Genomic DNA, 17,739 nt, shown 5'->3' with positions numbered 1-17,739 from the left:
GGGGGGGCACATGGTGTGGACGACGAGGCAGCAGGAGGCCGTTAAAGGGCGGGTCTGCAGGTTAGGAGAGGAGGCCACCATGTTACGGGGGCTATTGGTTCAGAGGGAGCAGGAGTTATTTGGTCAGAGGGAGGTGCTACAGGAGGCTAAGAGGGAGAAGGAAAGTGTAGAGGCACGGTGAGAGGAGCTGGTTAGGCAGCAGAAGGAGCGGGGGTTAATAAAGGAACCCAGTCCTGCTCCTCGCACCAAGCAAGTGGTGCGTGTTCCCAGTACGGCCCGACCCGTTCCTGCTCCCCGCACCAAGCCTGTGGTGCGCGTCGCCAGCCCGGCCCGGCCCGTTCCTGCTCCTCGCACCAAGCCAGTGGTGCGCGTCGCCAGCCCGGCCCGGCCTGTTCCTGCTCCTCGCACCAAGCCAGCCCGGCCCGTCCTGTTCCTGCTCCTCGCACCAAGCCAGTGGTGCGCGTCGCCAGCCCGGCCCGGCCTGTTCCTGCTCCTCGCACCAAGCCAGTGGTGCGCGTCGCCAGCCCGGCCCGGCCTGTTCCTGCTCCTCGCACCAAGCCAGTGGTGCGCGTCGCCAGTCCGGCCCGGCCCGTTCCTGCCCCTCGCACCAGACCAGTGGTGCGTTTGTCCAGTCCGGCACGGCCCGTGCCCGTTCCACCGGTGCCTGATCCGCACCGGTCAGCTGCTCCACTCCGGAGCCAGAGCAGTCCGCTCCACCGGTGCCTGATCCAGTTCCGGTCAGCCGTTCCACTCCGGAGCCAGAGCAGTCCGCTCCACCGGTGCCTGATCCAGCTCCGGTCAGCGGCTCCAGTCCAGACCATGACGTCAGCCCCTCTCCAGGTTCGGGGTCTCCCACACCAGGGTCCAGACAGGGCCTGGTGTAGGGTGGGAGGAAGGAGAGGGGAAGCAGCGGCTCCAGACCAGACCAGGGGCGCAACAGGGAGGCGGAGAGTGAGAGGTCGTCACGCCCCGAGCCGGATCCGCCTCCGAGGCGGATTGCCCACCCGGCCCCTACCCTGTTATGTTTATGTTGTGCGGTCGGAGTCCGCACCTTTGGGGGGGTACTGTCACGCCCTGACTCAGGGGATGCTTATATGTTGAGTCAGGGTGTGAATATTCTTTGTTGTGTATGTTCTATGTTGTATATTCTAGTATGTGTGGATCTATGTTGGCCGGTGTGGTTCCCAATCAGAGGCAGCTGTCGCTCGTTGTCTCTGATTGGGGACCATACTTAGGCAGCCTATTGGCACTAGTGGGATGTGGGATCTTGTTCCGTGTAAGGTTTGTTGTGTGTTACCTTAGGACTTCACGTGTCGTTGGTTATTGTTTTGTCGTGTGTTTATTTAGTTTAATAAACATGTACGCATTTCACGCTGCGCCTTGGTCTGACCCGTCCTTCAACGAACGTGACAGAAAGTGACTCCAAAATGACACAATACATTATTTACCATTCATTTCTATCCAACAAATGTGTAGAGTCACAAGGTTGATGTAGTCATTGCGTGCGATGAATATGGGACCAAATACTTAACTTTTTACTACTTTAATACACATGTAAGTGAATTTGTCCCAATACTTTTGGTCACCTAAAATGGGAGGACTATGTACAAAAAGTGCTGTAATTTCTAAATGGTGAAATACCCTCAAATTAAAGCTGACAGTCTGCACTTTAACCTCATAGTCATTGTATAATTTCAAATTGCTGGAGGGCAAAGAAAAACTAAAAATGAGTCACTGTCCCAATACTTTCGGAGCTCACTGTAGGTGTGAATCAGCCTTTGTTCTCTGTGAAGTCGGTTCAGTTCACTCTTCCTGGTTGTATGTAGGCATGCTTCTCATTTAAACATTACTGGGTTGGCTTGGGCTCATGTTACCAGAATTGAGGATGCCTGAGTTCTCTGGATTGATTTTAAAAGTTGAATAATATGATCACACTACAGCACAATGTGTCGTGTTCAGCTTGTGAAGCTAGGGCTAGGTTATATTAGAGCTTTATGGGAAAGAATGTTGCTGTGTTGCAGTCAGACTACAATCGTGTCAAAGCTTGTGCCTGCAGCTACTTGTTTTGATGTGGGAGAATACATGTTTGAATGTCACCTCTTGTCTCTTGAAAATGTCAGTTGACAATTGAACAAACATAAATGATTGACAAGCCTGAATTTAGCCGTAGGCTATATTACGCTCTCTCGTTCCTTAGACACACATTTATACGGTATTTTTCAGCTGTACTTGAACAGCTTTATTCTTCATACTAAACACGTCTGTGCTTATGTATGCTACAAGTCAAATCCTCATCTTAAATCACCCACATGTTGACATTCTGATCTGCTTAATGGCCTGTTTCTCAGCTTTGCAGATATTCTTAAGTGAGCAGCTTAAACGTGAACAAAGTTAGAAACGTAATCTCACCCTGTGTCCCCTGACACACACACACACACACACACATCCCACAGTTCAGAGGCATATCCCTGATCACTGGCACATGAGACATGACATCATATTACCCCATGTTTGGTTTACTTTATTTTGTAACCATGACAACTGGTAGACTGTTGGAGCTAGGAACACAAGCATTTCACTACACCTGCAATAACATCTGCTAAATATGTGGATGCGACCAATAAAATGTGATTTGATTTGACTAATAACAGTCCTTTTATGGTAAATAGGTTTCGACTATCCTAAAAGTGGTAGGTAACGTTAACGTGACAATGCCTTGATTCTTATCTAGAATTGGTTTAGGCCTACACTCCCTATTCAAACACTATGTCTGTCAATGGTTTTGTTTTTAGATCATGTGAACACTAAGTTGTCTGAAAACAAGTTAATTTGATGTGCCAGGTAATGGGCATAGATTGCTTAACTATCATAAAGTTTTCTTGATTGCAACTATGACTCATAAAGTAAGAGAGTGTAGCCTAGATGGAGACATTCAGTGCCCTATGATTCAGTGGGCAGGACTCCTGGCTTGATTACTGGCACAGAGAAAGACATGGGCTGCATCCCAAATGGATGCAAAAGTAATGCACTATATAGGGAATAGGGTGCCATTTGGGGTGCACCCATGGTGTTTCACCATACCAGCCAGACTAACCCAGTGACATAGCTAGCCAGGTCACGGGGCTACGTTCCCATAGACTGTCACGACACAGCATTCTCAGAGAGTTTGATTCCTTCGTTTATGACCCTGGAACACTGTCCAAGCCTACACTCATTCCTGAGCCTACTAAATGTTTGTCATTGTGCGGAGTGGTTTTGCAATCTGTGTAGTATTGTGATGCTGCAGTGCACTGTTGCTGCTCACAGACTCATTGTCCTGAAAACTTCTAGTTGGCGTTACAATATTTGTTTTGTAATCCAATCCACACAAAGGGCACTTTATTCCCTGGTCAAAAGCCCTGGTCAACAGTAGTGCAAAGGACTACATATGGAAAAGGGTGCCATTTGGGATACAGACTATGCTTGCCACATACTGTACAGCCTACAGTCCTCCCTGGATAAGAGCGTCTGCTAAATGACGTATTGATTACGTCAACAGTTACTGATACGGTATAGTTTGCCCTTTTGTAGTGAGAATCTTAGAAGCCTTATATCTGTTTCCCGGGCCTGTACTGTATTGCATTATTTTTGACAATGCTCATTTCTGCTCTAGACAGCACATTTAAAGTTAATGTCCGTGTTCACTGTTCAGGTCAAAGTAATAACTGTTTTACCAAATACTGGAGCAGTCATTTTTAGCGGTCTTCAAAGATATGACATGATAAAAGTAGATAATGTCTTCTATAGTAAAGTATAAATCATTGCCTTGCTCTGGAAATGTCAGTTAGAACCAACTCAAATTAATGTATTTTGGGGAGTTTTTTTTTATTCTGCTGTGAATCAATGCACTGTTGTTTTATTAGGAAACTGTACTCATCATGGACTGAGAGGTTTCATTAGTTGTTGAGCTGCTTCCAAGTTACTGCATTTTAGCCATCGGAAATTCCTCTTCTCCTGATAATGATTCACTGAGAACCGATCTTAAAGTGCTTTGAAATTACTCCCTTTGTTTTGACTTTGATTTACTATATGTCTACTCTATTGCTTCCCCTATTAAAACGGAGCTAACTCATCAATGTCAAATGTCGATTAGTCTCTATTTTCTCAGTTTTGCAAATGTTTATGCTTTGTTAAACTTGTATGTAACAATTTGAACGATTGCTATTGCACCTATTGTGTCTGGCTATTCTGTCCTAATTTCTAATCAGTTCATTACATTTGATTACAATGATTAGATAGATGAGAACAGTAGCTGGATTAAAACCTCATAAAGATGTGCTGCAGTAGCTGTATCATTCAGTGCTTAGGAGACCAGTGATGCAGACCAAGGCAGTGAGGGAAAAAAGTATTTGATCCCCTGCTGATTTTGTACGTTTGCCCACTGACAAAGAAATTATCAATCTATAATTTTAATGGTAGGTTTATTTGAACAGCGAGAGACAGAATAACAACAAAGACATCCAGAAAAACACATGTCAAAAATGTTATAAATTGATATGAATTTTAATGAGGGAAATAAGTATTTGACCCCCTCTCAATCAGAAAGATTTCTGGCTCCCAGGTGTCTTTTATACAGGTAACGAGCTGAGATTAGGAGCGCGCTCTTAAATGGAGTGCTCCTAATCTCAGTTTGTTACCTGTATAAAAGATACTTGTCCACAGAAGCAATCAATCAATAAGATTCCAAACTCTCCACCATGGCCAAGACTAAATAGCTCTCCAAGGATGTCAGGGACAAGATTGTAGACCTACACAAGGCTGGAATGGGCTACAAGACCATCGCCAAGCAGCTTGGTGAGAAGGTGACAACAGTTGGTGCGATTATTTGCAAATGGAAGAAACACAAAAGAACTGTCAATCTCCCTCGGCCTGGGGCTCCATGCAAGATCTCACCTCGTGGAGTTGCAATGATCATGAGAATGGTGAGGAATCAGCCCAGAACTACATGGGAGGATCTTGTCAATGATCTCAAGGCAGCTGGGACCATAGTCACCAAGAAAACAATTGGTAACACACTACGCCATGAAGGACTGAAATCCTGCAGCGCCCGCAAGGTCCCCCTGCTCAAGAAAGCACATATACAGGGCCGTCTGAAGTTTGCCAATGAACATCTGAATGATTCAGAGGAGAACTGAGTGAAAGTGTTGTGGTCAGATGAGACCAAAATCGAGCTCTTTGGCATCAACTAAACTCGCCGTGTTTGGAGGAGGAGGAATGCTGCCTATGACCCCAACAACACCATCCCCACCATCAAACATGGAGGTGGAAACATTATGCTTTGGGGGTGTTTTTCTGCTAAGGGGACAGGACAACTTCACCGCATCAAAAGGACGATGGACGGGGCCATGTACCGTCAAATCTTTCCCTCAGCCAGAGCATTGAAAATGGGTCATGGATGGGTATTCCAGCATGACAATGACCCAAAACACACGGCCAAGGCAACAAAGGAGTGGCTCAAGAAGAAGCACATTAAGGTCCTGGAGTGGCCTAGCCAGTCTCCAGACCTTAATCCCATAGAAAATATGTGGGGAGCTGAAGGTTCGAGTTGCCAAACGTCAGCCTCGAAACCTTAATGACTTGGAGAAGATCTGCAAAGAGGAGTGGAACAAAATCCCTCCTGAGATGTGTGCAAACCTTGTGGCCAACTACAAGAAACGTCTGACCTCTGTGATTGGCAACAAGGGTTTTGCCACCAAGTACTAAGTCATGTTTTGCAGAGGGGTCAAATACTTATTTCCCTCATTAAATTGCAAATCAATATATAACATTTTTTCTGGATTTTTTTGTTGTTATTCTGTCTCTTACTGTTCAAATAAACCTACCATTAAAATTACAGACTATTCATGTATTTGTCAGTGGGCAAACGTACAAAATCAGCAGGGGATCAAATACTTTTTTCCCTCACTGTACATGTCCTCTCTGCATTAGTGTACTGAAATAGCCAGTCTTATTGATTAGCAGGGCCATGGAGCAGGCTGCTGCCCTCCTATTGAGAATGCTCCCCCTAAGTTCAGAGTACAAGGACAGGAACTAGTTGTGGAATCACTTACTAAATTAAATGACTGTAAAATGACTTGTGTTTGTGGTCCACAACATGTGCTCCTTGTATGGGGTTATCAAAGTTGTAGTTTTTTGTCTGTCACTTAAGGCATGTTTTCTTTTTTTCTTCCAGTTGCTGGATATAAACTGGACAGGCCTCACAAATATGCTGGACATTCCAGGCTTGAAGTAAGTGACAACTGCATGATTGCAAACCCTGCTTGTAATGGGTCTCGATTACATGGCTTCTGTCACCACTACCACACCCTTCTCTCTCTCTCTCTCTCTCTCTATCTCTCTCTCTCTCTCTCTCTATAATATCGGTATATTTGATATTGACGATATATTGTGAAGAGCAGGACAATGTATTGTGATGTGCAAGACTATACTCTATTTGAACTTTACAAATCAAAACTGTGCAGATTTATCAGTTAGTCTGTATTAATATGCTGAAAATGAAGTCTAAATGAATGAACTAAGCCAAATTTTTTCACAATTTGCACAGTCTGGGATTATTTTGTCATTAGCGGCGCTAAATGATTATATCGGATATCTCGACATTTGGAGTAACATATCGTAGAAGAGGTCTCCCCAAATATCACCCAATCCTGGTGTGGTTTAGAACTGGCCTAACCCCCATTATAAACTGTGTGGTTCCAGCCCTGAATGCTGATTGGCTGACAGCCGTGGTATATCAGACCGTATACCACGGGTATGACAAAACATTTATTTTTACTGCTCTAATTACGTTGGTAATCAGTTTATAATAGCAATAAGGCACCTCAGGGGTTTGTGGTATATGGCCAATATACCACGGCTAAGGGCTGGATCCAGACACTCTGTGTTGCGTGGTGCTTATGAACAGCCCTTAGCAGTGGTATATTGGCCATATACCACACCCCCTCATGCCTTATTGTTTAAATATACAGTTGAAGTCGGAAGTTTACATACACCTTAGCCAAATACATTTAAACTCAGTTTTTCACAATTCCTGACATTTAATCCTAGTAAAAATGCCCTGTCTTAGGTCAGTTAGGATCACCACTTTATTTTAAGAATGTGAAATGTCAGAATAATAGTAGAGAGAATGATTTATTTCAGCTTTTATTTCTTTCATTACATTCCCAGTGGGTCAGAAGTTTACATACACTCAATTAGTATTTGGTAGCATTGCCTTTATGTTGTTTAACTTGGGTCAAACGTTTCGGGTAGCCTTCCACAAGCTTCCCACAATAGGTTGGGTGAATTTTGGCCCATTCCTCCTGACAGAGCTGGTGTAACTGAGTCAGGTTTGTAGGCCTCCTTGCTCGCACACGCTTTTTCAGTTCTGCCCACAAATGTTCTATAGGATTGAGGTCAGGGCTTTGTGATGGCCACTCCAATACCTTGACTTTGTTGTCCTTAAGCCATTTTGTCACAACTTTGGAAGTATGCTTGGGGTCATTGTCCATTTGGAAGACCCATTTGCGACCAAGCTTTAACTTCATGACTGATGTTTTGAGATGTTGCTTCAATATATCCACATAATTTTCCTTCCTCATGATGCCATCTATTTTGTGAAGTCCACCAATCCCTCCTCCAGCAAAGCACCCCCACAGCATGATGCTGCCACCCCCGTGCTTCACGGTTGGGATGGTGTGCTTTGGCTTGCAAGCAACCTCCTTTTTCCTCCAAACATAATGATGGTCATTATGGCCAAACAGTTATATTTTTGTTTCATCAGACCAGAGGACATTTCTCCAAAAAGTAAGATCTTTGTCCCCATGTGCAGTTGCAAATCGTAGTCTGGCTTTTTTATGGCGGTTTTGGAGCAGTGGCTTCTTCCTTGCTGAGCGGCCTTTCAGGTTATGTCGATATAGGACTCGTTTTACTGTGGATATAGATACTTTTGTACCTGTTTCCTCCAGCATCTTCACAAGGTCCTTTGCTGTTGTTCTGGGATTTATTTGCACTTTTCGCACCAAAGTACGTTCATCTCTAGGAGACAGAACGCGGCTCCTTCCTGAGCGGTATGACGGCTGCGTGGTCCCATGGTGTTTATACTTGCGTACTATTGTTTGTACAGATGAACGTGGTACCTTCAGGCGTTTGGAAATTGCTCCCAAGGATGAACCAGACTTGTGGAGGTCTACCATTTTTTTTCTGAGGTCTTGGCTGATTTCTTTTGATTTTCCCATGATGTCAAGCAAAGAGGCACTGAGTTTGAAGGTAGGCCTTGAAATACATCCACAGGTACACCTCCAATTGACTCAAATGATGTCAATTAGCCTATCAGAAGCTTCTAAAGCCATGACATCATTTTCTGGAATTTTCCAAGCTGTTTAAAGGCACAGTCAACTTAGTGTATGTCAACTTCTGACCCACTGGAATTGTGATACAGTGAATTATAAGTTAAATGATCTGTCTGTAAACAATTGTTGGAAAAATTACTTGTGTCATGCACAAAGTAGATGTCCTAACCAACTTGCCAAAACTATAGTTTGTTAACAAGACATTTGTGGAGTGGTTGAAAAATGAGTTTTAATGACTCCAACCTAAGTGTATGTAAACTTCCGACTTCAACTGTAGGTATGGTAGGGAAATGAGCTCTGATATTGGTTTACTCAGAGGGTGTTGTCTACAGTTACAGTAAACATTAACAGTAAATGGGCATCTGTATTGTATTCTTGTGTTGGCGTCCCAAATGGCACCCCTATTCCCTAGAGTGTGCACTACTTTTGACCAGAGCTCTATGAGTCCTGGTAAAAAGTAGTGCACTATAAAGGGAATAGGGTGCCATTTTGGACATACACCTTGTTATCAGTCCAAATAGGCTAATAGATTAGAGGCAACAGTTTTTTAATGTGATCACCAATTACCAGGGATGAAGGGAGGCGGTAGAGGAGGAGGGGAAAGGTATCTATATCATGAAGTTAATTGTGTCAGTGAGAGCCTAAAGGCTAAGGTTTACTTGGCTGTTGATGGCTCCTATGTCAGGCTTGAAAACAGCTCTGTACCTCGAGCGATGACAACCATGGATGCGTCTCAAATGACACCCTATTCCCTAGTGCACTACTTTTGACCAGGCCCTGGGAATAGGATGCCATTTTGGACGCAGACCAGGCAGCACAAACAGTCAGGCACTAGGGAACATTAACATGAAGGCCTCATTGTTGTGGCGAGAGAGAGCCAGGTGGCCGCTTTCAGGGCTGGAGGGAGGGAGGGAGGGAGTGTGCGTATATGCGCACGCCCGTGCTTGTATGGCACGTGTATGCGTACATGTTAGTAGCATTTTACTGTATGTCGGTAATGACACCATGGCAGGTATAACTTACTAACAGGCCAGTCCACTCTCTCAGACAGAGCTGCAGTCTGTGAGGGATGTGGAGGGAGAATTGTCAGCATAGCTCTCCCTTCTGTGTCCCAAATGACACCCTATTCGGTGGTCCTCTGTAGCTCAGCTGGTAGAGCACGGCGCTTGTAACGCTAAGGTAGTGGGTTCGATCCCCGGGACCACCCATACACAAAAAAAAAAAAATGTATGCACGCATGACTGTAAGTCGCTTTGGATAAAAGCGTCTGCTAAATGGCATAATATTATTATTATTATTATTATTATTCCCTATAAAGTGCACTACTTTTGACCAGGGCCCATAGGGAATAGGGTGCCATTTGGAATGCTGGCCCTGTAGCTGCATGTTAAAAGTAGTCCTACACCACTGTGAGGTCACAGCACCATGAGGTCATTCATTTACAGCTCTAAGCAAAGCAGCCATGTGGTGGAGGGCGTGCAATTAGAGGACAAGAAGCTAGCACATTCATATACTACTGGACCCCATGCCTTGTTTCAACGTCTCACCATTCAAGTTCTGTCAAATGCTGTCACTGTCAGCAAGTGATATACTCACTTATCCCAAAAGTGGGATCAAATGAAACAAAGCTAAATGGACCATTGTATATACAGTGTGAATAGTGTTGTCAAGGGTGGTCTCCATGGAAAATACTGTTAAAGTCACATGAGAGAAGAAAATGAGCAACTAACTGGGCGGCCGGTAGCCTAGCGGGTATGAGCATTGGGCCACTGGAAGGTTGCTGGATCGAATCCCAGAGCCGGCAAGGTAAAAATCAGTCGTTCTGCCCTTGAACAAGGCAGTTAACCCCCAACAGCAACTGCTCCCCGGGTGCCTATGATGTTGATTAAGTCAGCCCCATGCACCACTCTGATTCAGAGGGTGGGTTAAATGCGGAAGACACATTTCAGTTGAATGCATTCAGTTGTGCAACTGACTAGGTATCACCTTTCCTTTCCCTAACCATGCAGACAGGATCCCCATTGTAATGAAATGGGTCCTCCAGCTTCCTTTGTTTCTGATGGCTTTAAACTATAAATAGTCATCTAAACCGAGTTAGCCCTCCTCCTGAAAAGCCCCTGGAATCCCTTAGGGCTGCTATTGAAATGATTAAATTAATGAATAGATTAGAATGGGGATTGTAACTTGTTTATTTGATCTAAGTGTTGATATTTATAGAAGTTGATGATGGAGTGGTCAGAGAAGTTGACATGTGACTCAATAGACGGGTGTGTTTTGAAGCTTGGATGGTATATGTGTTAAAATGCTACAGTGAATATTTGGCCTTTGAATATACTTAATTATATGAAGAGCCATGCAGAGATACAGATAACTTCCAAAATAAAGGAAACACTTGAGTAAATGAGGGATACAAAGTATATTGAAAGCAGGTGCTTCCACACAGGTGTGGTTCTTGAGTTAAGTAAGCAATTAACATCCCATCATGCTTAGGGTCATGTATAAAAATGCCCAGTTGCCTATTATTTTGTCTACCATGGCTAGAAGACAAGATCTCAGTGACTTTGCAAGAGGGGTCTCAAAGGAGCAAAGGGTGTTTAAAGGGTGTGTGTGTGTGTGTGTGTGTGTCTCAGTCACCAGATCAACCCAATTGAACACTGGTGGGAGATTCTGGAGCGGCACCTGAGACAGCGTTTTCCACCACCATCAACAAAACACAAAATTATGGAATTTCTTGTGGAAGAATGGTGTCGCATACCTTCAGTAGAGTTCCAGACACTTGTAGAATCTATGCCAAGGTTAATTGACGCTGTTCTGTCAGCTCGTGGTGTCCTAACACCCTATTAAGACACTTTATGTTGGTGTTTCCTTTATTTTGGCAGTTACCTGTATGTTTAGGCCTATATGGCAGTGGTTTGATAGTTAGTAAGTGAAGTGCCCTGATCAAGGTCCACAACTAAACAAATAGGTATAGTGCCTGGTGTGTTCTTTGTTCTGGTTTTGGAATGAGACTCCTTCCTGTGAAATGTAGCCTTCCTCTTTCTATGGGTTTGCAGGAAACAACCTGAAACTGGCCTTGCCTTACACACACACACTCACACTCTCTCTCACACACACACACAGTTGTGCCTCCCCCCGCTCCCCCCAACACACAGACAATCTCTGAAAGTCTAAAGAGTCTGAAAAGTTTAATTGTAGCTTTGCTTACCATGAGTGTGTGTGTGTGTGAACATACATGGGGTTCTGTGTATGAGGCTCACATTTCCTCTGGTATGATTTTCATCTCACACTCAAAACAGCAGGCATCTTAGGTTACCCCTAAGTGTGTGTGTGTTTGGCCCCTGTCTGGGACCATTCTTGAAATGGAAGTTGTCACTCCTCCTCCCCCAACACACAGACATGCTCAGAAAGTATAAAGTCTGAAAAGTTGAATTGTAGCTTATCTTTTCCTACAAACAGACAAAAAGGAAGGAAATAGGATAAAATGCTAAGTCACTAACATATGTTATCAATTATAATTTGAGTGAATTGCAGTTGAACACAAGCAATTAATACATTCCTTCTGCAAGAAACCCAGAAATGGGCGTGCTGGCCTCCACATATTTCACATCCACACTTTTTCCCAGCACCAAAAACAACCTCCTTTTATAGACATGATAGAATATGTCGTAACCTCAGAGGAATCTTGAGGACGGGATGGGGGAGGCCTGGCTGCACCATTAAACCCAGCTCTGAGGGAATAACACACCCACTTAGGGAGTTCTCCATTCACTACAATGCTGCCATCTAGTGGTCATTAGAAAAACATAACATTGACTGTGGTTTGGATTCCCCCTTTACGATAAGCTTTGTCTTGGCTCCAGTTGAAATACATACAGGGCTTATATTAATTTAAATACAGGATATCCATTTCCTGTAAGGATTAGTAGTGGAGCCATTGGAAGTCGTGGTTAACTTGTGGGATACTACACTGAGCTCATAAATAGACTATTAGTAAATTGAGAAGTTTGTGTGTGTGCACACCGCTGTCACATGTCTAGTAGTGTAATGTCTCTTGGCACATGTCTAAAGTATGAGTCAGAGGTGGGGGTGGGGGCAGGGAGGGAGGTTGGGCCTCTGGACTTCAGACTGTGACAGTGCCCTTGACTTCTGCTGTCACACATAGTGACACATAGGGTTAATCTCAAATGGCACCCTATTTCCAATATAGTGCACTACTTTTGACCAGGCCCCATTGGGTTCTGGTCAAAAGTAGTGCACTATGGGGGATAGGGTGCCATTTGGGGCATAGACGGTGACCCCTCCCCCCTGCTCTACACCTGCCAATAGAAGGTCAGAGTTGTATAGGGCTACACCCCCCAACTCCCCAACCCATCCAACACTCACCACCCATCCAATGTTCCCTCTAAGCTGCCCTGGGAGCTCCCAGAGACTGCCGTGCAGAAGAAATATCAGCCCACGCAGAGAAGCACGAGATTGAACTTCACTCAATTTTCTAGAGTTTTCCCCATTAGCACTATCAACGTTTCCCTATACTGTGGGAATTGTGATCGAATCAACGCAATATTAGCCACTTTCAATGCAACATACCAAAATAAAACGAACTATGCAAGAGATTTTGTTGTAGGCAGAGCGCATCGGAGTAGGATTATTTTGCATTGACTCAGGCCCGTACTCTACACAGACCGGTGCACCATAACCAATCAGAGCTGCAGTAGGCCTATATGCAAATAAACCATTGCCGTATATGGATTTGTGCCATTCACTTTGAACTGGATTGTTTTACAGCATGAGCGGTCGCAATTTATTATGCGCTTGTTTTGAGCTCAAAGCGAGAGCTGCATGTAGCCACGTGTGCACATTTGTTCATATCCTTTGCTAGTTAGTGAGTTATTAGCCCAGTTATAGATAATTTATAGTCGGAAATGTGGGAGTGATTGCTTCCTACAAGTGCACAAAATGTGAACATTTCTAGCCGTCTTTGAAAAGCGAGTCAGGTTAAGAGCTTTTTTTATGTCTTAAAGGGGCAGTGTTGTATTTTGAGACAGGCGTGAATATGCTAATTAGCCAATAGGCAGAGGGTAGCATAATTTGTCTGATTCTCTGTAATAATGGTATGGGAATAATAATGCATTTTATTTTGTAAAGTGGTTTCTTGCATCAAACAACACAACAAAATGTTCAGTCACCTCTTTGTCTGAAGAACAAGTGGATAAACAGGTTAATGTCAAGCCCTGCATGTAAAAAAATAAAATAAAAGTCTCATGGAATGTAGGCCTACGTTGAACACCACACATTGGCTGCTACTGTAGGCTGAATGATAGAACCGTTATTTCCATGTTAAAATGTTATGGGATGCATTTTCTCCATAGTTATTTTATGGTAGGCCACTCTGGTAGGCATACATTATGATCAAGTAGCCACAGCAGCCTACTTGGCCACTGTTAAAACAGTAAATTAAGGTGGGTACAGCCTCAGTGTTCACAGTAAATGCCTGCCGGAAGTTGCACAGAATTTTCACAATGTTCAAGTATGCGCTCAGCAGACCTGAAATTCTCTCAGTGCTGAGAAATATTTGATGGAACATTGCACCCATCTGCTGACTGGGTATTTCCCTGTGATGGCCTGTATGCTGCTGGGAAGACCCTTTTTTTAAACAGTTAAGTCTCCAAACTTAGGACCTTTATTTGCAACTTGATGTGTTCTAATTCAATCCAAGGCAATATCAAATATATTGTTAAATTAATATTGTACAATGTCATTGTTTATACACCTATTTCTATTGAGAAGTGGCTGTCCCAAACCCTGATTCCTTAACTTCATTAAAAAAAATACATCTTGAGTTGTTCTATTATTACATTGAATGATACTGATCTAATTATTTGTTTTATTTATTTTTAAACATATTTTTCTGAAAAACGCTGTCCCCACTACCGAAATACAAACTTTAAAAGACTGTAGAATGAATGTGCTTTAAGCTACAACCCTACAAATATCACCAGGTGATGGGATTGCACCCATCTCCACTATGGCCACATGGTGAGTAGTCTTTCTGCAAACATTTAGGAGAAAATGAGTTAACAAGTTGGTAAATATTAATGTATTTTTAAGAAGTGTCACTACCGAACATCTAATATATCAAGAAATATGTAAAGTATGGTTTTGGGACTAAAATATACAGTAACAGTCAAACGTTTGGACACACCTACTCATTCAAGGGTTTTTCTTTATTTTTACTATTTTCTACACTGTAGAATAATAGTGAAGACATACAAACTATGAAATAACACATATGGAATCATGTAGTAACCAAAAAAGTGTTAAACAAATCTAAATATATTTTATATTTGAGATTCTTCTAATAGCCACCCTTTGCCTTGATGACAGCTTTGCACAATCTTGGCATTCTCTCAACCAGCTTCACCTGGAATGCTTTTCCAACAGTCTTGAAGGAGTTCCCACATATGCTGAGCACTTTTTGGCTGCTTTTCCTTCACTCTGCGGTCCAACTCATCCCAAACCATCTCAGTTGGGTTGAGGTCGGGGGATTGTGGGGGCCAGGTCATCTGATGCAGCACTACATCACTCTCCTTCTTGGCAAAATAGCCCTTACACAGCCTGGAGGTGTGTTGGGTCATTGTCCTGTTGAAAAACAAATGATAGTCCCACTAAGCCCAAACCAGATGGGAAGGCGTATCGCTGCAGAATGCTGTGGTAGCCTCGCTGGTTAAGTGTGCCTTGAATTCTAAATAAATCACAGATAGTGTCACCAGCAAAGCATCCCCACACCATAACACCTCCTCCTCCATGCTTTACGATGGGAACTACACATGCGGAGATCATCCGTTCACCCACACCGCATCTCACAAAGACACAGCGGTTGTAAAGAAAAATCTCCAATTTGGACTCCAGACCAAAGGACACATTTCCACCGGTCTAATGTCCATTGCTCGTGTTTCTTGGCCCAAGCAGGTCTCTTCATCTTATTGGTGTCCTTTAGTAGTGGTTTCTTTGCAGCAATTAGACCATGAAGGCCTGATTCACGCAGTCCCCTCTGAACAGTTGATGTTGAGATGTGTCTGTGACTTGAACTCTGTGAAGCATTTATTTGGGCTGCAATTTCTGAGGCTGGTAACTCTAATGAACGTATCCTCTGCAGCAGAGGTAACTCTGGGTCTTCCATTTCTTTGGCGGTCCTCATGAGAGCCAGTTTCATCATAGCGCTAGATGGTTTTTGCGACTGCACTTTCAAAGTTCTTGAAATGCTCCGTATTGACTGACCTTCCTGTCTTAAAGTAATGATGGACTGTCGTTTCTTTTTGCTTATTTGAGCTGTTCTTGCCATAATTTGGACTTTTACCAAATAGGGCCATCTTCTGTATACCCCCTACCTTGTCACAACACAACTGATTGGCTCAAACGCATTAAGAAGGAAATAAATTCCACAAGTTATCTTTTAAGAAGGCACACCTGTTAATTGAAATGCATTCCAGGTGACTACCTCATGAAGCTGGTTGAGAGAATGCCAAGACTGTGCAAAGCTGTCATCAAGGCAAAGGGTGGCTATTTGAAGAATCTCAAATATAAAATATATTTAGATTTGTTTAACACTTTTTTGGTTACTGCATGATTCCATATGTGTTATGTCATAGTGTTGATGTCTTCGCTATTATTCTACAATGTAAAAATAAAGAAAAACCCTTGAATGAGTAGGTGTGTCCAAACTTGTGACTGGTAGTGTATGTTTGCTGGGATGTACATCTATCCAAATGAAAGATAGCCAGCCATATGTTAGCTATGGGGAGTCTTTAAAATCCAAAATAAATCAAAATTGTCCAAACTGAAACGGTCACAACCGAAACAATTGACCCCGTAGAGATACTGTATATAGAGGTCTCATCCTTGTATCTGTACCTTTAACGATTCAGTGACAGCACGTGCAGTGCCATTGAGGCTATATCCAATTTTATGTTGCATGCGCCATGCAACTGAGCTAAGGAGGACCACTATGTGGGTAGTAGACAAGTGCACACTTCAGGAAAAATGTAGAGTATTGAGATGTTCCTACCAGTTCCTACCCTGCAATTTTTTGGCCATATCTTTGGCAAAACATAGACATCTATAATGTGCTAAACTGTACTGTACTTTACTATATTGTACTATACTCTACTGTACGGTGCTACTGTTCTGTGCTCTACTGTACTGTACCCTACTCTAATATTTTCCACTGTACTCGAGTTTAGTTTACTTGAGTTTCTTACAATTGAAGAAAGGGCCTAGGGACTTTTGATCTAGTGGTCTTGGTCTTGAGAGCACTCAAGATAACAACATAAATTCGGGCTTTAACTTGTTATGGTCTCAACTCACTGGGTCTAGGTCTGGATCTTGGGACCAATGTCCTGGTATATATCTTGGTCTTGGCTCCTGGATATTACCTTAGTCTTTGGTTTACAAACCATAAGCAACCCAATTTGAAGAAAACAATGCTCTCCGATCATTGGCTGATCACTCCCAACCTATAGGAATCCCCACCCAGTTGGCTACATTTAAATGGTGGAAGACCTCAATGGCAATGTCTATACGAATTATTTCCATCTAGAGTCCTCTATTTATCTGAAACGCTTGTTATTTTACCAAAATAAAGATGGGTAAAGTGATAATAAAAAAATCTAACAACATATAATTAATGAGATGCATAGGTAATTAAATCAATCAACAAGTTTCAGATTCATACAATCAACATTGAACATTTTACAGAAAGCAATAGATATTATATTTCTCTCAATGAAATGTAAAGGTTTTGAAAATCAGGTAAAAAATCCTGTTTTTACTATTTTGTTAATTTTGTATGCAAATAAAATTCATAAAATGACTATTTTTTATTTTTTATTTCACCTTTATTTAACCAGGTAAGCCAGTTGAGAACAGGTTCTCATTTACAACTGCGACCTGGCCAAGATAAAGCAAAGTAGTGCAATAAAAACAACACAGAGTTACATATGGGGTAAAAAAACATAAAGTCAGAAATACAACAGAAAATATATATACAGTGTGTGCAAATGTAGCAAGTTATGGAGGTAAGGCAATAAATAGGCTATAGTGCAGAATAATTACAATAGTATTAACACTGGAATGCTAGATGTGCAAGAGATTATGTGCAAATAGAGATACTGGGGTGCAAAAGAGCAAAATAAATAACAATATAGGGATGAGGTAGTTGGGTGGGCTAATTTCAGATGGGCTGTGTAAAGGTGCAGTGATCGGTAAGGTGCTCTGACAACTGATGCGTAAAGTTATTGAGGGAGATAAGAGTCTCCAGCTTCAGAGATTTTTGCAATTCGTTCCAGTCATTGGCAGCAGAGAACTGGAAGGA

General features: G+C 42.8%; 1 protein-coding gene across 7 annotated transcripts in view; it reads left to right on the top strand.

The window, feature by feature from the left end:
* The window catches only part of LOC121580884 (extended synaptotagmin-2-B), a 55,154-nt gene that overhangs the window by 22,837 nt on the left and 14,578 nt on the right, over positions 1 to 17,739 (top strand). For all 7 annotated transcript variants that reach the window (XM_041896021.2, XM_041896019.2, XM_041896016.2 and 4 more), the window contains one exon: positions 6,212 to 6,267. In XM_041896021.2, coding sequence (XP_041751955.1) covers positions 6,212 to 6,267 — 56 coding nt within the window. The remainder of the gene's footprint in view (positions 1 to 6,211; positions 6,268 to 17,739) is intronic.

Source organism: Coregonus clupeaformis, chromosome 14 (assembly GCF_020615455.1).
Source record: "Coregonus clupeaformis isolate EN_2021a chromosome 14, ASM2061545v1, whole genome shotgun sequence".
Taxonomy (NCBI): Eukaryota; Metazoa; Chordata; class Actinopteri; order Salmoniformes; family Salmonidae; genus Coregonus; species Coregonus clupeaformis.
The sequence above is the reverse complement of the archived record's forward strand: the minus strand, read 5'-3'. Positions and strand labels throughout refer to the sequence as shown.